This window comes from Macrobrachium nipponense, chromosome 40 (assembly GCF_015104395.2).
Source record: "Macrobrachium nipponense isolate FS-2020 chromosome 40, ASM1510439v2, whole genome shotgun sequence".
In the NCBI taxonomy this organism is placed as follows: Eukaryota; Metazoa; Arthropoda; class Malacostraca; order Decapoda; family Palaemonidae; genus Macrobrachium; species Macrobrachium nipponense.
The window spans coordinates 43810031-43831401 of record NC_061101.1 but is presented as its reverse complement, the minus strand read 5'-3'; the positions used below and the strand labels follow the sequence as shown (position 1 = coordinate 43831401).

The 21371-nt window shown below is 46.6% G+C and overlaps 1 protein-coding gene across 1 annotated transcript in view; it reads left to right on the top strand.

Moving 5' to 3' along the window:
* Positions 1-1830: 1830 nt before the first annotated feature.
* The window catches only part of LOC135212120 (ras association domain-containing protein 4-like), a 199274-nt gene continuing 179733 nt past the window's right edge, over positions 1831-21371 (top strand). Inside the window, exon 1 of the mRNA XM_064245518.1 lies at positions 1831-1956. Coding sequence (XP_064101588.1) covers positions 1917-1956 — 40 coding nt within the window. The 5' untranslated portion in view covers positions 1831-1916. The remainder of the gene's footprint in view (positions 1957-21371) is intronic.

The following is a 21371-nucleotide window of genomic DNA, read 5'->3' as shown; positions in this document are numbered from 1 at the left end:
GAATCCTTTCTTTGTACCCTGGCCGGGAACTCAAGTTCCCATTCACCAGGTTTTAATTCGTCATTCCATATTACGCAAGGCAGTCTAGTCAGTAGCTACCTATACGAGGTGTCATTTCAGTTTCATTTAAAATCATCTCCGGATTGATTGCATCGATCATAACCTGGTGCTTTTCATCTCCAAAGTTTCTTTATTATTGGTTATATTTTAAAAACGGTGAAATCATTCATAAGCACATTTATGTCTTGTCAGCTTCTGGTATATCGGTCAGATTACCCCCTCATGTCTCTTCTTCTTGACTTCACAAAGTTTTCTTCTTCCTCTGGTTGTGTTAATGATCTATACCTCCCTTTGATAACTCCCTGGGCTACACTAACCAGATATATATATATATATATATATATATATATATATATATATATATATATATATATATATATATGGACAAAGTCACAGCACGAAGGAAAGAGTGATAGGATGAGATGCTAAGCATTTTCGTCTTATCATCTAGGCATGATCACAGCATGGTATATAATTAAGACGAAAGTACTACTTAGATAGCCTCTCATTGTTCCACTCCTTCTCTCGTGGCTATAACTTTGTTCGTATAGTCATCACGTTTTTACCTTTTCGTGACTTAAAATCAATATATATGTGTGTGTGTGTAGGTATACCCGTTTGAAGCAGTCATTATTTGTTGTATAAAGTTAAGACTATATTTATACTAGCATAATATATATAATGTAAGGACAAATTCGTAAGGACAACGTCCTTCACTACCGTAGGTACGTACATACACTACTACTGCAATGTTACGGGCTGCTCCAGAATTGGGAAGATGAATTCCCAAATAAAATTACTGACCGGTTAACCGTGATTATAAGAAAGAAATGGACAGGCTGTAATGTTAACTAACAAGCGAATATAGAATGCTTACTTTAAACACCATGAGGAGACTATTGATTAAAGTGAGTCATTCTATGGATTACTGCGGTGACCGCTCCTGACCCGTCGTTTTTTTTTTTTTTTTTTTTTTTTTTTTTTTTTTGTTGCTTCCGGTATAATGTATAAGAGAGAGAGAGAGAGAGAAACTATAACAGTATGATCAGTGTAATTACACTCCTTTGTTTTTTATCGGGTTATTATCTTGGGCAATTCCGACTTCCGGTGCTCAGCAGAGCATATTTTCACTAAAAACTATGAATTTTCAGTTGTCATACCTTTTATTATTATCATTATGTAATATAGATGCTGAAAATTCCCCCTACATCAGATGACATTTAAAATGGCTTGTTCATCTTTACGGTTGCCGGCTCATTTATGCCGGAATTACACGCTTTTATTAAGAAGTGATTGAATTTACATTCAAAGAGCCCCCATTCGCTATTCATTACACTTCCCACACAATATATATATATATATATATATATATATATATATATATATATATGTATATATATATATATATATATATATATATATATATATATATATATATATATATATATACGTATGAATAAAGGTACGTATAACTATTCACGTGGGAATAAGAGGTCTTTCGCTTAAGTGAATTGACGTCGTAATGACGTCACAATTATTGCCTCTCCCTAAACAACCTCCTTCGCTCCACTGAATGCTTTACCAATTGTTTTCATTCAAATTTCCGTGTTATATAAAGGCAAATTAATTCCAAACCTACACCTTAATGTTGACTCATATTGTATAATTAAATATTTAGTTAGTATTTATGTATTATTTGTATTAATTTATAAAATATACATTATAATCAAACAGGAAATGTTCTTTAGGTATCGGTATTGCAAACCGTAACTAAAGCCTTGTGGTGTTGAATGTTTATGCTTTAATTTTCAGGAATGGTTGACCTCTTCGCGTAGACCACCCCTATATTTCCCATAATGTGGCAATGTAGGAAATGCGGGAAACCGGTGTATTTTGGTGAGAAATGTGAAATATTCTGTTTTGTTACGTAGATTATTAGCTAATAGGTTATCAGGATAACCTACGAGGGCCAGGCTCCCCTGCTAAGTTCAGGCTAGCCTAACCTAGTTTGGCCGGGCTGGGCTAGCTCATTACCAAATGAGTGACATGTCACTGGCTCACTGGGGTAGAGTTGACGTGGTGTTACCTATTTAACAATTATTTTATTATTATGCTAAGGGTGGTAGGTATAGTACCACCTAGCTACTATAGTAGTACGTATGCAAAGTAAGCGGTTTATGAATTACCTCTACCTACTATAGGTATAGGTATACCTAGTTTTGGGGTCCACGGGGTTTCACAGTGTCTAAGGTTAGGTTAAGCAAAGGTAAGTCTGGTCAGGTTATAGTTTTCCCACTGAAGTGCTTACAACATACCTAAATGCCAATAGTTTGCAGACTGATGGGATCAGGTCTTCCTGATGGTTAGTGTTACTTGAGAGGGAGCTGGTATTGGCAGGCAAAGTTCCTCCGGCCAGGATATGGTAGTACCCTTAGTGAGGTTAGAAGGGTAAGGTCTAGTTAGGGTATTTCTATCTATAAGCATTCCGCATCGTAAGTCCCCGCGAATACAAAAGCCACCAGGAATTGGGGCGTCAAATGTATTTCGCCGTGTTTAGTACAAGCCCCTGGGTGTTAATTACAGTCGTCCTAATAAATGTTACTTAAAATTCTTGTTCAGGAGGTAAAACTGCATAGAAAACCACAATTGCCATAGTCTAGGCCGCCGCAGAATAGTAATATAGATCTACCCTAGTTAGGTTAGGACTTGCCATTCTAGGAAGGGTTATGTTTGTTTTTGTCTGCGGAACCTTATCCTGTTGTTCTACCCTCACCGCCAAATGCCTATTGGGTCTACTAGGGGAAACAACTGAGTGGACTAGCTGATGCAGTCTTGCCCACTTGCTGATCCACCCTTGGAAAAAGTACTTTTGCTCATTAGCTATTATGCTCTTGAATTTTATGGCATTCTAGGTGGATGAAGCCCCTGGATATGTAAAGATTTGATACCCTTAAGTTAGGTTAGTTTAGTTACATACTTTGGATATATATTTGAGATGCCTATGAAAGTTGCTTTAAGGTCCTTAGGTAGCACTAACCTAACATGTTACTCTTAGTCCTCTGGCAGTCTTGGTAAAAAGGGTACTATAATAGTCACCTATGTATATTTAGGATTGTTATTTGAACAAGTTTTTGGGAGAGAACTTACCCTGTACTTCTGATTAGGTCTTCAACTCCCTAGTTACAGTGTTTGCCCTTTTGTTTTAATCAAATGACCCCTTTCCTTAAGCTACCATACAACAATTTTAGAAGGTGAATGTCCATTTTGCCCATGATCGTACCTATATCTAGTGTCGTAGTCTTCCCGTAGGCATGAGGTAGGTGCAGATCCTTAGGTATTGGCCACATTAAAAGTGAATACTAATTTGCTTTTTTGGAAACAAGTTTCCTATTATCACCATCAATACTTAAATAATATTTGCCATTGTTCTGGGCTTGGTCATCAACTATAACAAATCTGGGCTGTCTGGGCTTGGTCATCAGCTATAACAAATCTGATATATTTCCATCCAAGAGAGCTGTTTACTTGGGAATGAACCTAAATACTTCAGTGGCATTAATTTATGCAACCCTAGACTGTGTTTAGAGGCTTCATTGTTTGCAGGAGCTTTTTTCTTCTTCAACTCCCACTTAGTTTTGATACAAAGACTTGGGTCCCCTGACTTCAATGAGAAGCAGATTCCCCACAGCCAGTGTCATTGAGATCACTGCATCCGCATTGTGGTAGGATCTTTTATCCGCTTGTCAGAGGATCTGCTCTGAGGCCACTCAACTTAAGAGCTACTGTTACCTATGGACATCTCCGGTCAGTGTACCTCACACAGTGCTCTGTAGGCATTACTTTAGGTTCTTTGCCTCCCTTCAGCCCCTAGCTGTTACTCAATATATTCCTTAGACTGTAATTCCATTCATGTTCTCTTTCTTTAATCTTACTTTTACACCGTCTCCCAACAATTGTCTCATAGTGTAATTGAGGTTTGATTTAAGTAACTTACCAAGTACAGGCAGTCCCCGGGTTACGACGGGTTTGGCTTACAACGTTCCGAGGTTAATGCGCTTTTCAATTATATTCATCAGAAATTATTTCCAGGGTTACGACACATGTTCCAGGGTTATGATGCCTACAAAGCTGATCTGGCACAAGAAATATGACACCAAAAATGCAAAATAATCAATATTTGAAGGTTTTTTTTGATGCAAAATGCAATAAGATGCATTTGTTCATGAAACTTACCTGTCAGATATATATATAGCTGTATTCTCTGAAGTCCGACAGAATTTCTAAAACTTACGACACACGTAGTGGGAGTTGGGTGGTTAGTACCCATTCCCGCCGCTGGGAGGCGGGTATCAGGAACCATTCCCATTTTCTATCAGATTTCTTCTGTCGCCGGTGTCGGTAAACATCTGTTTACACACCTCCGCCTCAGGATTTTGGAAAACTTTTCATTGCTTGAGTATCCTCTTGACTTTTTGGTTTTTTGGTTTTGGATTGATAGCTTGGCATACGTGACTTTGGACTGTTTTGAATTTGGCTTAGATTTTTTCCTTAAATATGTCTGGATGTAGTTCGGCTAGCGCCAGGGTGTGTTCGAAAGTGGAATGCAAGGTTAGGCTACCAAAAGCCTTGGTTGATCCTCACACATTGTGTAAAGGGTGAAGGGGGCAAGAGTGTAAATATGATTTGCGCTGTAATGAGTGTGAAAGCTTGGATGATTTACAATGGAAGACGTATGAATCCTACGTAAATAAGTTAGAACGTGATAGGATCAGGAGGTCTTCCTCCAGGAGTAAGTCGGGTAGCAGACAGGGTCTTAATGTATCCCCTTCTAACCCTCCTTTAGATTTTGTGTCTCCTAACCCCGTAGTGTTGCCTTCGGGCCCTCAAGTGGTGTCTGCGGAGGGTAATGCCCTTTCGCTTATCCTGGATTCATTGAAGACGCTTGAATCTAAAGTGCTTGCCCTTGAAAACAGGCAAAATAAGTGCAGTGATAGTGCCCCTAGTGAAGTGGAGGGGGCGTCAGATCGGCCCTATAGCGCCTCTAGGGGTGGGACCTCTGCCGGACTCCCAGGACTCAGGGAGAGGGGGCATGTCGAAGGCCGAAGGAGGGTTACGGGGACCCCCACCGATCTGACGTCCCTTCAGCAGTTCCTGTGGACGTTCCCAGGCTGCTAAGGAGCGTGGATCGAGCACGTATCCTGAAGGATTGTTTCTCGTCTTCCGACGCGTCCTCCCCGCGCAAGGGGTGGGGTGGGAATCTCGTTCGGATTCGCGACCTTTGAAGAGGACTCTTCAAGATCTTGACGCTTCACGTCATGCTTTGTCTGAGTGGCATTCTTCTCCGGAAAGCGTAGCTTTTCCGCCCCAGAAGAAGTCTAGGACGTCATCCGATGATGACGCCCGCGAGCGCCCCAGTCGCTCTAGAGCCAAGGCTGTTCCTGGGAGAAGGAAGAAGGCGTCCCCTCGCCCCTCTCCTTCTCACAAGCGCAGCTCGTCTCCGCGTAAGGAGCATCTCAGACGGAGATCATCATTGCTATGCAACGGCAACTGGACGCTTTACTGAAGCAGAAGGAGACGGTTCCTCGTCGCAGGAAAGACGATAGACTTCCTATCAAGAGAACTAGGCAGTCTTCTCCAACGGCTCCTCTTTCGTTCCCCGTACTCCTGATTTTCATACAATGAACTTACCTGTCAGATATATACTTAGCTAAGACTCTGTCGTCCCCGACAGAAATTCAAATTTCGCGCCACTCGCTACCGGTAGGTCAGGTGATCTACCTGCCTGCCCTGGGCGGCAGGACTAGGAACCATTCCCGTTTTCTATCATATTTTCTCTGTCGCCGGTGGTATCAACATTGTTGTTACTACCTCCTGACTGGAATTCGCTTTTCAAGACTTTTTGATCATCTATATTGGATTTCTTGGTGACGTACTGGATCGTTTGTTTTTTTGGCATTCGCTACTGTGGACTGGATTTGGACTTGCTTTTGATTTTTCTGATAGAATGTCTGATTCAAGTGTTAGTGTGAGAGTGTGTGTGAATGTAGGCTGCAAGGTGAGGATACCGAAGGCTTCGGTTGATCCTCACACTGTATGTCGTAAATGTAGGGGGTTTGACTGTTCTTTGGCTAACACCTGTATTGAGTGTGAAAAGTTGAATGCTAATGAATGGAAAAGACTAACTTCTTACTTGAAGAAGTTAGAGAGGGATAGAATTAGATGGGCTGCACAAAGAGTGTGAGTACAAGGCCTATTGAGCCTTTTTCTGAGTCTAACTCTCCTTTTATTAATGAATTTGATCTCCCTATGTATCTGAATCCTCACAGGCTTTGCATTCGGATTCGGCTTCGGAAATCGCCAATCTGAAGGCTACTCTTCGTAAAATGAAGACAAAGATGGCGGCCATGCAAGGTAAGGGAAGTGATAGTGAATTACTTAGTGAAGTGAGTATTCCAGTGTTGTGGAGGGGGCGTCTGACCGTCCCTGCGATGCTCCCAGGCCTAGACCTCTTCCAAACTCACATACCCAGAGGAGTAGGAAAGTCGAAAGTCGTACGGAGGTTGTGGGGAATCCCCAACGGTCAGGCGTCCCTTCAGCAGGTTCTGTTTCGCTACAGTCTGCTCAGGACCGCTTTAATAGAAGCGTCCTACGAGATTGTTTCTCGTCGTCCGGTTCTCCCTCACCTAAACGAGGGTGGAAGGACTCGGGTCTTTCTAAGCCATTGAAAAGGCACTGGAAAGAGCGCGCGTTCGACTCGAGCCCGGAACGCTTCTCGGAGGAAGCTCCTTCTTCTATCAAGAAGGCTAAGCTGGTTTCGACGCCTCCTCATACGGTATTTGAGGATCGCACTCCTTCGAGTTCTCCTGCTTCTTCTATTGAAGAGGACGCTGGTGTGGCTTCCAAGAGGATATTGCTTGCAGTACAAGAGCAGATAGCCTCTTTGGTTGGAGTTCTTTCGAGGGATCCCCCTCGCAAGAAGGACGCTAGACTTCCTATTAAGAAGTCTCGTCTTCTTTCACCGGCCAGACGTGAAGCGTCCTCCAGACATGGGACGTCTTCCAGGCGCGAAGAGTCTTGCAAGCGTCAGGAGCTATCCGAGCGAGTTGCTCTGGATAAGGATACGCTCAGGCGCGAGGCGCCAGTTAGGCGCGAGGATTCAGCCAAGCGCGAGGCGCCAGCCAAGCGCGAGGCGCCAGCCAGGCGCGAGGATTCAGCCAAGCGCGAGACGCCAGCCAGGCGCGAGGAGTCAGCTTTGCGTGAGGCGCCAGACAAGCGCGAGGCGTCAGCCAGGCGCGAGATGCCAGCCAGGCAACAAGCTCCAGCCAAGCGAGAAGCGCCAGCCAAGCGCGAGGCGCCAGACAAGCGCGAGGCGCCAGACAAGCGCGAGGCGCCAGACAAGCGCGGAGGCGCCAGCCAAGCGCGAGGAGCTTTCCAGGCGTGAGAAGTCAAGCAGGACGCGAGACTTCTTTTAGACTTGAGAGAGATTCTGTTCACTCTATGAGTCCCTCTCCTAGTAGGACTTTGTCACCAGTAGAGAGAGAACGGGATGAAGATCCTCTCGTTTTTCAGGCCGATTCTCCGCACGGTGTAGAAGGAGATTCGGAAGAAGAGGGTAACGGTAGAGAAGGAGTCTCTAACTATAGAGTTCTGACAGACCTTCTTTTGCAGGAGTACGGAGATTCTTTGACTCCTGCGGCTCCTCCTTCGCTTGATCACTGTTTTCGAGTGCGGTTGTACCAAAGTCTTCGTCGGTCTTGAAGATGAGACCTACGATCTCTATGAAGAGAGCGCTACAGTCTCTAGACAAATGGATGTTGTCAAAGAAGGATCTGGGCAGAACCACCTTCTGTATGCCTCCAGCCATACTTTCTGGCAAGAGAGGTTTCTGGTACCGAACTGGGGAGAACATGGGCCTTTCTCTCCCAGCGGCAGCCGAAGCGGACTTTTCAACCTTGGTTGATTCATCGCGGAGACACGCTTTTGAATGGAGCTCGAGTGTCTTGGGCAATTTCTGAGACGGATCATCTCCTCAAGGGCCTCTTCCATATTTTGGAAGTGTTTAATTTCCTTAGACTGGTCCCTTGGGGTGATGTCTAAGAAGGCTCATGACTCGGAAGGTCTAGACCCCGAAGTCATTCTGAGTATTCTTCTTGTATTGACAAGGCAGTACAAGACGGATCGGGAGAAAATCTCCTCTCTTTTTGGAGCGGTACTCCTTAAGAAGAGGAGTATTTTTAGTGCCTTCTTAACCAAGGCGGTTTTTTCTCCCTCACAGAGAGCAGCCCTGGTTTTCGCTCCCATGTCGGACTTCTTGTTTCCTTCTCAGCTAGTGAAGGACATTTCTCGTTCACTGACTGAGAGGCGACACAGGATCTTCTCCTGCAAACTGCAAGGAAGAAGAGACCCCTAGTTTCGGTTGACAAAAAAGGACCGACTTCTACGGTTCAGCCCTTTCGAGGAGGCCCTCCCTCCAGAGCTCCCTCTGAAGAGAACGAGGTCCTGAGAGGAGAGGTTAAACGCTTCTTCCCGTTCCCTTTAAGAAAGGGAAGTGAGACAGACAAACCTCCCAAACACCAGTGGGTGCCAGGCTTCTCGAATTTGCAGACGCCTGGTCACTCATAAACTCGGACGCCTCTTCGATGTCCATAATCAGGAAGGATATCTTATCCCCTTCCAGGACAGTCCTCCCCTAAACGACCATTCCGCGGAAACTGTCAGCCAGATACAGGGACCCTGTACTGAGGGATACTCTTCGTCTGATGGTGAATCAAATGTGGGACAAAAGAGCTATAGAATTAGTTCTAGAGCAAAACTCTCCGGGGTTTTACAATCGGCTTTTCCTGGTTGCGAAAGCCTCGGGGGGCTGGAGACCAGTACTAGATGTCAGCGCTCTGAACAAGTTCGTTCTAAAGGAGAAGTTCTCTATGGAGACTTCGGCCTCAGTCCTGGCGGCTTTGCATCAAGGAGATTGGATGGTGTCGATGGATCTCCAGGACGCCTATTTCATGTCCCCGATTCACCCGTTCGTCGAAGCAAGTACCTCCGTTTCATGACGGGGGGAAGGATCTTTCAGTTCAGGGCCTTGTGTTTCGGCCTGTCCACAGCTCCTCAGGTCTTCACAAACCTGATGAAGAATGTGGCGAGGTTTCTTCACCTCAAAGGCGTCAACATCTCTCTATATCTGGACGATTTGCTCATCAGGGCCAGAACAGAGAGACAGTGTTTGGAGGACCTTTCTTTGACCCTAGACCTGATAAAGGCGTTGGGACTACTCGTGAACCTCGAGAAGTCACAGCTGATTCCCAGACAGAACTTGGTCTATCTGGGGATTCAGATGGATTCTCGGGGTTTTCGAGTATTTCCTTCGCAAGAGAGAATCGTGAGAGGCTTGGAAAAAGTCTCTCTCTTCTAGGGAAAGAACGGACTTCGGCGAGGGAATGGTTAAGCCTTCTAGGCACCCTTTCCTCGCTCGAACAGTTCTTTCCTCTAGGAAAACTGCATCTTCGTCCTCTTCAGTTTTTCCTAAGGACATCATGGAACTGGAAGACGGGACTTCTCTCCCGACAGTTTTCTCCTTCCAATGGAGATGAAACCACACCTGCAATGGTGGTTGTCCCCTCTAAAAGAGAACAAGGGAATTTCTCTGGAAGTTCCGAACCCAAGCCGAGTGTTGTATTCAGACGCATCGGAGAAGGGTTGGGGAGCAACACTAGGACCGAGAGAAGTGTCAGGCACCTGGAAGGCAGCACCAGGTGTCCTGGCACATAAATTGCAAAGAACTTCTAGCAGTTCACTTAGCGCTAAAGTTCTTCGAACCCTTTGTGACAAACAGTGTGGTCCAAGTGAATGTGGACAACACTACCGCCCTGTCCTACATTCGGAAGCAAGGAGGAACGCACTCCGTGTCTCTATACGAGATAGCAAGAGATCTGCTAAATTGGACCTCACAGAGGAACATCTCCCTCCTGACAAGATTTGTTCAGGGTACGAGAAACGTCAGGGCGGACAGACTGAGCAGGAGAAGCCAGGTCCTTCATACAGAATGGACCCTTCATTCAGAGGTGTTGTCAGAGTCTTTGAGATCTTTGGGGCACTCCTCACGTAGATCTGTTCGCCACATTCCTTTCCAAAAGGCTGGAAGTCTTTTGTTCAGTGGTGGAAGACCCAAGAGCTCTCGTGGTCGACGCCTTCCTGCTAGACTGGTCTCATGTGGACGTGTACGCTTTCCCCCCTTTCAAAATCCTGGGACAAGTGTTGAGAAAGTTTGTAGCCTCCAACGGGACAAGGATGACCCTGATAGCCCCGTTTTGGCCAGCACAAGATGGTTTGCAGAGGTGCTGGAGTGGACAGTAGACTTCCCAAGATCCCTTCCAAAAAGGATGGATCTTCTCAGACAGCCACACTTCGAGAGGTTTCATCAAAACCTCCCCGCTCTCGCGCTGACTGCCTTTCGACTATCGAAAGACTTGTCAGAGCGAGGGGTTTTTCTCGCGAAGCTGCAAGCGCTATCGCTAGAGCCCGCAGAGCTTCCACTAGACGAGTCTATCAGTCGAAGTGGGAGGTATTCAGAAGGTGGTGTGTCTAAGAAGTTGTCCTCACCCAGTACCTCTATAACCGAAATCGCTGATTTCCCTTTTGTTCTTGAGAGAGGTCTCTCACTTATCTGTATCGACGATCAAGGATACAGGAGCATGCTTTCGGCAGTCTTCAGAAACAGAGGCCTAGAGATTGCTGATAATAAAGATCCTGCACGACTTGATTAGATCGTTTGAAACGACAAAATCGAAGGAACTAACTCCTCCCAGCTGGAACCTGGATGTAGTTCTCAAGTTCCTTTCGTCTGACAGATTTGAGCCTCCCCATTTAGCTTCGTTCAGGGATATAACAAGGAAATGCTTGTTTCTCCTATCTTTGGCGACAGCCAAAAGAGTTGGGGAACTTCATGCCCTGGAAGATGAAGTCGGCTTTAACAGAGACTCGGCCTTCTGCTCGTTTAGAACTCTTTTTCTAGCGAAAAATGAGAACCCATCGAATCCCTGGCCCAAGAGATTCGAGATTAAAGGCTTATCGAGTCTAGTAGGGAGAGAAACAGAAAGGTCTCTTTGCCCGGTAAGAGCCTTGAAGTTCTACTTACAAAGGAAGAAAACAAATGGGAGGCTCTAGACAAAGTCTTTATTGGTGTTCGATTAAGGAGGCCCCACAAGAATCATGTCTAAGAACGCATTAGCTTTCTTCATTAGGAGCGTCATTACAGACGCTCACAAGTTCTGTCCTGACGACTCTTTTCCGCCCTTTTAAGAGTAAAAGCTCATGAAGTTAGAGCAGTGGCGACGTCTCTCTCTTTTCAGAAGAATATGTCGCTAAAGAAAATCATTGATACGACATATTGGAGGTGCAATTCCGTATTTGCATCTCACTATCTTAAAGACGTTCGCGTGACCTACGAGAAATGTTTTTCTCTGGGGCCGCCTTTTGTATCGGCGGATACGATACTGGGTACGGGAGCAAAGACCAATCCTTAACTTTGTACATACCTTCTACTAGATATGTTCTAGATTTCTGCTGACAAAGAGGGCTCGGTGCTGCACTGGCGGCCAGTCACTGTTGTTCAGTAAGGAACTCTTGTGATATCTTTTAGAGGAGTATTAAAATTTTTTTTTGAGAATTTTTGTATAAATGAGTTTTTCGTTTCGAGTTTATGGTTGTTTGTAATGAGTTTCGGGGATAACTCAGAAACAATTCTATATACTAACATGGTGGTTAGGATCAGGTGGTCGGGATTGGTTATGCTCCTTCATAAGGTGTGTTGTCATAGAAGTGGTCCAGTACCCATTGACAAAGTCCTTTCAGGCTCTGCCGAGTAAGCGGTTCATATACCCATCGACAAACCCACAAGAACTCTAGCCATAGATCTAATATCTCGCTAAAGTCTTGAGGTGATGCAGACTACCGGGCTACAGCCACGAAGTCTACCACCTATCAGGTAGGAACCAAGGTTTTTCTTTTATACCTACAACATATGTTGTTTACCTGTCTATTCATATTAGCTGTCTCTTACCCTCCACCAAAGGGTGCCAATCAGCTAAGTATATATCGACAGGTAAGTTCATTGTATGAAAATGATATTGTTATAATACAATAAAGTTTCATACATACTTACCTGGCAGATATATACGATTAATGGCCACCCAGCCTCCCCGCAGGAGACAGGTGGAAGAGAGAAAATATGATAGAAAACGGGAATGGTTCCTTGTCCTGCCGCCCAGGGCAGGCAGGTAGATCACCTGACCTACCGGTAGCGAGTGGCGCGAAATTTGAATTTCTGTCGGGGACGACGGAGTCTTAGCTAAGTATATATCTGCCAGGTAAGTATGTATGAAACTTTATTGTATTATAACAATATCATATTTCGCCCTCTAGACTTCGTTTTGCTCCCCAGGGTTCGTCTAGAGGTGACGTTAGACGTCAGGTTAGAGAGAGATCTCTTCATGCTCCTCTCTCTTCCCGTAGAGAGGACGCTCGGCGTTCCGACTTCGACGCTTCTGCTGACGACGAGTTTGTAGCTGTCGGACGGACTTCTATGCGTTCTGCCCCTCTTCGACATGACAGTGTTGACGCTCAACGATACGCTAGTCGGGTAGTTGATCAAGTTTCTTCGCGGGACGTTCGTAAGGACGCTTCGCGGGACGTTAGAAGAGTCACTACGATGGACGCTCCTTTGGACGCTCGGTCGGACGCTGATTTGGACGCTCGAGAGGACGCTAGGTTGGACGCTCAGATGGACGCTCGTAGACGTTGTAGTAAGAGCTCTGTGGACGCGAATGTGGAAGTTCGCTGTCACTCGGATGTTGTTCCCGAGGCTTTGGCTGACGCTTCACGTCTTATTTCTTCTTCACGTTCGCCTCTAAAGGTGATTCCTGATCCTGTGACTGTTAAGGATCCGTTACCCTCTTCTTCTCTTCATCGTTCGGATAGGAGACTTGGAGCGAAAGGACTTGTGCCTCTTCCTTCGGATTTGCACTCGGGTAGGGAAGAAGGAGAACTTAGCGGTTCTTCTGAGGATGTTGACGAAGAACAACCTGCTACGTCTGCGTCGTCAGATTACCAAGTTTTGGCACGGCTACTTCGTGATTCGTTTGGGGATACTTTCCAGCCTGCTGCTCCTCCTTCTCCTCCTTCTCAGTTTTCGTCGTCGAAGACGCAAGACTCCAGGGTTCGTGAAATGAAGACTCGTTGTTTACTATAAGAGCTTTCCGGAAGGTTAACGCCTGGATGGAGTCTAGGAAAGCAAAGGGAAGGACTACTTTCCGCCTTCCTCCGTCTAGGACTTAGCGGTAAGGCAGGGATGTGGGTATGAGCAGGCGAGGATTAGGATTGAAGGTTCCTACGTCTGCTCAAGGTGATTTCGCCAGCGTGGTTGATGCCTCAAGGAGGGCCCTTTTAGCCTCAGCTAAAGTGTCATGGACGACTTCCGAACTGGACCATCTTTTGAAGGGACTGTTTAGGTCCTTAGAGGTCTTCAACTTCTTAGACTGGTGTCTTGGAGCTTTAGACAACCAGTCTCGTAAGCCAGACTCGATCAGCTTGGGGGAGCTGTCCAGTGTATTGTCATGCATGGACAAGGCCGTCAGGGATGGCTCAGAGGAGTTAGCCTCTCATTTTTCAGCAGGGGGCTTAAAGAAAAGATCGCTTTATTGCAAATTTGCGGCTAAATCTGTCTCTCGCACAGAGGACAGAACTTTTGTATGCTCCCTTCTCGAGTCATCTCTTCCCCCAAGCTATGGTGAAGGATCTGGCAGTTAGTCTTCAAGAGAAAGCCACGCAAGACCTGTTGGCTCAGTCTTCGAGACGTCCGGCTGGCCCTTCAACGTCTTTAGGAGCCCAACCGTTTAGAAAGCAGAAGCCCTTTCGTGGAGGGACTTCCGCTAGATCGTCTCCTCGAGGAAGAAGCCTTCCTAGAGGTAGAGCCCCTTCCAAGTCTAGGGGCAAGAAGTGAGAGATCGTGCCTTCAGCCACCGGTAGGAGCCAGGCTGCAGTTGTTTGCAGAAGCCTGGAGAGAAAGAGAGGCGGACACCTGGTCTCTCGACGTCATAGAGAAGGGTTACAAGATCCCTTTCATAAAAGCCGCCCCCGTTGACTTCCACTCCCAGGGACTTGTCCCCATCGTATCCTCAAACAAAACGGAAGATACTTTTCGACCTGCTCGAGCAGATGCTCGAGAAACGAGCAGTGGAACAGGTTTTAGACCTGGCAACGCCAGGATTTTACAACAGATTGTTTCTTGTACCGAAACAATCGGGAGGGTGGCGGCCGGTCTTGGATGTAATTCGTCTAAACCTCTATATAGAAAAGCAGAGGTTCAAGATGGAGACACCTCAGTCAGTTCTGGGGGCCTTAAGACCTGGAGATTGGATGGTATCACTCGACCTCCAGGACGCCTACTTTCACGTCCCGATACATCCCCAATCGATGAAGTACCTTCGGTTCGTACTGAAAGGGAGGTCTTTCAATTCAGGGCTCTTTGTTTCGGTCTGAGTACGGCCCCTTTTATCTTCACCATCTTAATGAAGAACGTGGCGAGGTGGTGGCCCAATCTTTCCAACCATCAGAATCTTGCTCTATCTGGACGACTGGCTCATATGAGCCTCCTCGCAGACCCGGTGCCTGAAGGACTTGCAAACGACTCTGTCTTTAGCTGCGTCCCTGGGACTTCTGGTGGAACTTCGAAAGTCACATCTGACCCCAACACAGTCCATCGTGTATCTGGGGATTCAGATGGATTCAGTGGCTTTTCGGGCTTTTCCGTCCCAGGAACGTCAGCAACAAGGCATAGAAAAGTGCCAGCCTTTCTAGGGAAGGATTCATGCTCGGTGAGGGAATGGATGAGTCTGCTGGGGACCATTTCCTCGCTGGAGAAGTTTGTTTCCCTGGGGAGGCTACACCTCCGACCTCTTCAGTTCTTTCTGTCGGACAACTGGACAGAAAAGGACACTTCGACATGAAGTTAAGCATCTCGGAAAGAGGTGAAGAACCATCTAAGATGGTGGCTCGATCCGTGGAAGCTGTCAGAGGGCATATCCCTCAAGCTTCAGAACCCCGACCTAGTGTTGTTCTCCGACGCGTCATCACAGGGTGGGGAGCAATTCTAGGGGGGGAGGAAGTGTCAGGTACCTGGAGAGGGGAACAGGTAACCTGGCATATCAACTTCAAAGAGCTGGCAGCGGTTCAATTAGCGATCCAGTTCTTCCAGAACAAAGTTCTCCCGTCGTGTAGTTCAAGTCAACTCGGACAACAACCACAGCCCTGGCATACTTGAAGAAACAAGGAGGAACACACACTCGCTCCCTGTTCGCTCTAGCGAAAGAGATTCTACTTTGGGCAAAGGAGGGAGAAGTCACAATATTGACAAGGTTCATTGCCGGAGTCGAGAACGTCCGGGCAGATCTCCTCAGTCGACAAGGACAGTTATTGTCGACAGAGTGGACCCTCAATCAAGACGTATGCCAGGAGCTGTGGGGGTCTTTGGGATGTCCCTTAGTGGACATCTTTGCAACGTCAAGGACGGTGAGACTTCCCCTGTATTGCTCCCCGGTTCTCGATCGGGAGCAGTAGCAGTAGACGCCCTTCTATGGGATTGGACGGGCCTAGATCTCTACGTTTTTCCCCCCTTCAAGATCCTGGGGGAGGTGATGAGAAAATTCGCAGCATCGGAGGGGATGAGGTTGACTTTTAATCGCCCCTTTTGGCCCGCAGCGATCTGGTTCACAGAGGTGATGTTCTACCTAGTGGATTATCCAAGATCTCTTCCGTTAAGGAGAGATCTACTCAAACAGCCCCACTTCGAGAGGTACCACAAAAACCTCTCCGCTCTGAGTCTGACTGCGTTCAGACTATCCAAAAAGTTGGCCAGAGCGAGAGGTTTTTCGAAATCAGTGGCTAAAGCTATCGCCACCGCGATGAGACCATCATCAATCGCGGTTTACCAATCGAAGTGGGCAGCCTTTAGAAGTTGGTGTAAGAGAAAAGGAGTTTCCTCTACCACTACCTCTGTGAGCCAGATCGCCGACTTCTTGCTTTATCTTAAACAAGATCTGAAGCTTGCAGTGTCAACCATTAAAGGCTACAGAAGCGTCTTATCTGTAGTTTTTTGCCATAGAGGTCTTGACCTCGCTAATAACAAGGATCTCCATGATCTATTGAGATCTTTCGAGATGATCAAGGTGCCGCTACCGAAGTTACCTTCGTGGAACCTGGATGTGGTCCTCAAATATTTAATGTCAAATCGCTTTGAACCTCTTTCCTCTTCGTCTCTACGAGATTTGACGAAGAAAACTGTATTCCTAACTGCTCTGGCGACGGCGAAGAGAGTTAGCGAAATACAGGCTATAAGCAAACACGTCGGCTTCAAAGGGCATAATGCGGTCTGCTCTTTGGGTATGTCGTTTCTGGCCAAAACGAAAAACCCTTCCAATCCGTGGCCTAAAACGTTCGAGATCAAGGGTATGGCAGAGATCATTGGTCAAGAGCCAGAAAGAGTCCTGTGTCCTGTTAGGGCTCTTAGAGAGTATCTTCGTAGAACGAAGGATTGTCGAGGTTCTGCGGAGAACTTATGGTGTTCGGTCAAGAGACCAAACATGCCCATGTCCAAGAAGCACTGGCATTCTTTTTAAGAAACACCATTAAAGAGGTGCACTCTTCTTGCAAAGACAGCGATTTAAGCTGCTAAAAGTTAATGCGCACGAAGTAAGGGCTATTTTGACCTCAATAGCCTTTCAGAAAAACATGGCTCTTAAAGACATTTTAAGTGCTACTTTTTGGAGGAGTAACTCAGTGTTCGCCTCGCACTACCTACGGAGGTAGAGAACGACCTATGAAAACTGTTACTCTCTGGGCATACGTCGCCGCAGACACTATTTTGGGGGCAGGAGGTAGCACTCATCCTTTCCCATAGAAAAGGGTAGGTGAGTTTTTAATATTTGTATGTTTATGGTTGTAGGGTCGGCTGCCGAGTACGGTCATCCCTTCCTTTAGCCTTTGGTATATGGGAGTTTGTTGTTAGGCTAACTTAGGTGTGGTTTTGCCTCGTTGCCCTCAGAAGTAATGGTCATGGGTCTAGTCACAAATTGTGGTCCCGTCCCCGTTGACAGATCATCTAGAGCGCACCAACTACACAGGTCACTACCTTGTTGGTAACTCTAGTGAAGCAGAAGCAGGCTTGGTGACAGTAATCACGAAGTCAGCTATGCTAACAGGTAAGGAACTAAGATGTCAATCATCTACATTTATATGTTTCCTAAAATCCTTTTTCTGTCTCTCCCACTGCCAAAGGTGGGATTCAGCTATATATATATCTGACAGGTAAGTTTCATGAACAAAATGATAATTGTTAAGATACAATAAAGTTTGTTCATACTTACCTGGCAGATATATATATTTTTAGTACCCACCCACCTCCCCTCAGGAGACAGTGGAGATAGAAATCTGATAGAAAATGGGAATGGTTCCTGATACCTGCCTCCCAGCGGCGGGAATGGGTACTAACCACCCAACTCCCACTACGTGTGTTGTAAGTTTTAGAAATTCTGTCGGACTTCAGAGAATACAGCTATATATATATCTGCCAGGTAAGTATGAACAAACTTTATTGTATCTTAACAATATCATGTTTCCATAGTTTTCAATGCACCCAAAGCATTAAAAGTAAGGTTTTCTTAGGATTTCCAGTGACTCAGAACAGCAAGAAACACTTGCTTTGTTGAAGGTCAGAAGACAGCTCGGTAGGAGGGAAGGGAAGTCATTATTCCCCCAGAACCCTGACCCAAGCTTCTATACTGATGCATTGGACTTGGGCTGGGGCCCTTCCTGAGAGACAAGGAAATCTCCAGGACATGGACACAAGAACACAAGAAGTGGCACATAAATGTGAAAGAATTTAAGGCAATTCACTTGAGGCTACAGGCCTTTGCTTCAGGGGTGTACGACAAAACTATAGCAGTCCACTCGGACAATCCCACATCCCTGTCCTGCATCAGCAAATAGGGAGGAACTCATTCCTTTTCTCTCTGTAAGACAGCGAGATCTTTTCCTGTGGGCAAACCAGATTTGGACAAAATGATTGACAAGATTCATCCAAGGCAGACTGAATGTGCTGGCAGACCAACTGAGCCGATGCAATCTTCATCCCCAAGGAATGGACTCTAGATCTCTTAGTCTGTCTGGTCCTGTGGAGGCGGTGGGGAAGACAGACTCTGGGCCTCTTTGAAATGTCCAGAAACCATCATCTCCCTTTTTTACTCGCCAGTTCCAGATCTTATAGCATGTGCGATGGACTCAATGCTTCAGTATTGGTTTAACAAGGATCTATATGCCTTCCCTCCCATCAGGATGATGCCGGAGGTAGTATTGAACAAATTCCAGTCCCATGAGAACATTCAGTGGTACTGATTGCCCCGTTTTGGCTACTTAAAGGAATGGTTTCCAGATCTCAACAGGCTTCTGGTAGTCTTCTTGAGGCTGCTCCCTCAAAAACACAATCTTCTCAGAGAACCCCATTTCAGGAGTTTCCATCAAGGGTTGTCTTCTCTAGCTCTGAAAGCCTACCAACTGTCAAGAAGCAATGCAGAGCCAAGGGATTTTTGAGAGGAGCTGCAGAAGCTATTTTGAAATACAAACAAGTCTTTTTTTCATTTTCATCTAGAATAAGTGGTCCATTTTCCACACTTGATGCAATAGGAATGACATCTCTTCCAAAACAGCTGTAGCTGAGATAGCAGATTTCATTTTGTTTCTAAGAACCTCCAGAGGCTTGTCCTCTTCCACTAAAAAGGGCTATAGAGCCATGCTTAGTTCTGTTTTTAACATAGGCCTGGACACCTCTGATTTGATTAGGTCTCTTGATACAGATAAGCAGAGGAGTACACAACTAGTATCTTGGAACTTAGATGTGGTCTAGAATGGCTTTTCAGTCCACCTTTCGAGCTCTCGACGCCCGCTTTGTTCAGGAATCTGATCAAGAAGACCCTCTTCCTGGTGGCCTTAGCAACAGCTATTAAGGTCAGTGAAATACAGGCCATTGATAAAAGGATATAATTATCTGGAGGAGGTGCAAACTGCTCATATACCCTAGTTTGTTCATGCCACTTACCTGACAGATATATATATAGCTGTATTTTCTGAAGTCCGACAGAATTTCAAAACTCGCGGCACACGCAGTGGGCGGCCAGGTGGTAGTACCCATTCCCGCCGCTGGGGAGGCGGATATCAGGAACCATTCCCATTTTCTATTCATATTTTTTTCTGTCGCCGGTCGGTAAACTACTGTTTCATACAATGAACTTACCTGTCAGATATATACATAGCTAAGACTCCGTCGTCCCCGACAGAAATTCAAATTTCGCGCCACTCGCTACCGGTAGGTCAGGTGATCTACCTGCCTGCCCTGGGCGGCAGGACTAGGAACCATTCCCGTTTTCTATCATATTTTCTCTGTCGCCGGTGGTATCAACATTGTTGTTACTACCTCCTGACTGGAATTCGCTTTTCAAGACTTTATTGATCATCTTTATTGGATTTCTTGGTGACGTACTGGATCGTTGTTTTGGCATTCGCTACTGTGGACTGGATTTGGACTTGCTTTTGATTTTTCTAATAGAATGTCTGATTCAAGTGTTAGTGTGAGAGTGTGTGTGAATGTAGGCTGCAAGGTGAGGATACCGAAGGCTTCGGTTGATCCTCACACTGTATGTCGTAAATGTAGGGGGTTTGACTGTTCTTTGGCTAACACCTGTATTGAGTGTGAAAAGTTGGATGCTAATGAATGGAAGACTCTTACTTCTTACTTGAAGAAGTTAGAGAGGGATAGGATTAGACGGGCTGCACAAAAGAGTGTGAGTACAAGGCCTATTGAGCCTTTTTCTGAGTCTAACTCTCCTTTGTTAATGAATATGATTCTCCCTATGTATCTGAATCCTCACAGGCTTTGCATTCGGATTCGGCTTCTGAAATCGCCAATCTGAAGGCTACTCTTCGTAAAATGAAGACAAAGATGGCGGCCATGCAAGGTAAGGCTAGTGATTGTGATTTACAAAGTGAAGTGAGTGTTCCCAGTGTTGTGGAGGGGGCGTCTGACCGTCCCTGCGATGCTCCCAGGCCTAGACCTCTTCCAAACTCACATACCCAGAGGAGTAGGAAAGTCGAAAGTCGTACGGAGGTTGTGGGGAATCCCCAACGGTCAGGCGTCCCTTCAGCAGGTTCTGTTTCGTTACAGTCTGCTCAGGACCGCTCAAATAGAAAGCGTCCTACGAGATTGTTTCTCGTCGTCCGGTTCTCCTTCACCTAAACGAGGGTGGAAGGACTCGGATCTTTCTAGGCCACTGAAAAGGCATTGGAAAGAGCGCGCGTTCGACTCGAGCCCGGAACGCTTCTCGGAGGAAGCTCCTTCGTCTATCAAGAAGGCTAAGCTGGTTTCGACGCCTCCTAGAGCTGTATTTGAGGATCGCACTCCTTCGAGTTCTCCTGCTTCTTCTATTGAAGAGGACGCTGGGGTGGCTTCCAAGAGGATTTTGCTTGCAGTTCAAGAGCAGATTGCCTCTTTGGTTGGAGTTCTTTCGAGGGATCCCCCTCGCAAGAAGGACGCTAGACTTCCTATTAAGAAGTCTCGTCTTCTTTCTCCAGCCAGACGTGAAGCGTTCCGCCAGACATGGGACGTCTTCCAGGCGCGAGAGTCGTACAAACGTCAGGATCTATCCGAGCGAGTTGCTCTAGATCAGGATACGCTCAGGCCTGAGGCGCCAGCCAGGCGCGAGGCGCCAGCCAGGCGCGAGGCGCCAGTTAGGCGTGAGGATTCAGCCAAGCGCGAGGCGCCAGCCAAGCGCGGAGGATTCAGCCAAGCGCGAGACGCCAGCCAGGGTCGCGAGGAGTTTGCGTGAGTGCGCCGGACAAATGCGCGAGGATTCAGCCAAGCGCGAGACGCCAGCCAGGCGCGAGATTTGCGTGGAGGCGCCAGACAAGCGCGAGACGTCAGCCAGGCGCGAGATGCCATGCATACACGCTCCAGCCAAGCGTGAAGCGCCAGCCAAGCGCGAGGCGCCAGACAAGCGCGAGGCGCCAGACAAGCGCGAGGCGCCAGACAAGCGCGAGGCGCCAGCCAAGCGCGAGGAGCTGTTCAGGCGCGAGAAGTCAAGCAGACGCGAGACTTCTTTTAGACGTGAGAGAGAGTCGGTTCACTCTATGAGCCCCTCTCCTAGTAGGAGTTTGTCACCAGTAGAGAGAGAACGGGATGAAGATCCTCTCGTTTTTCAGGCCGATTCTCC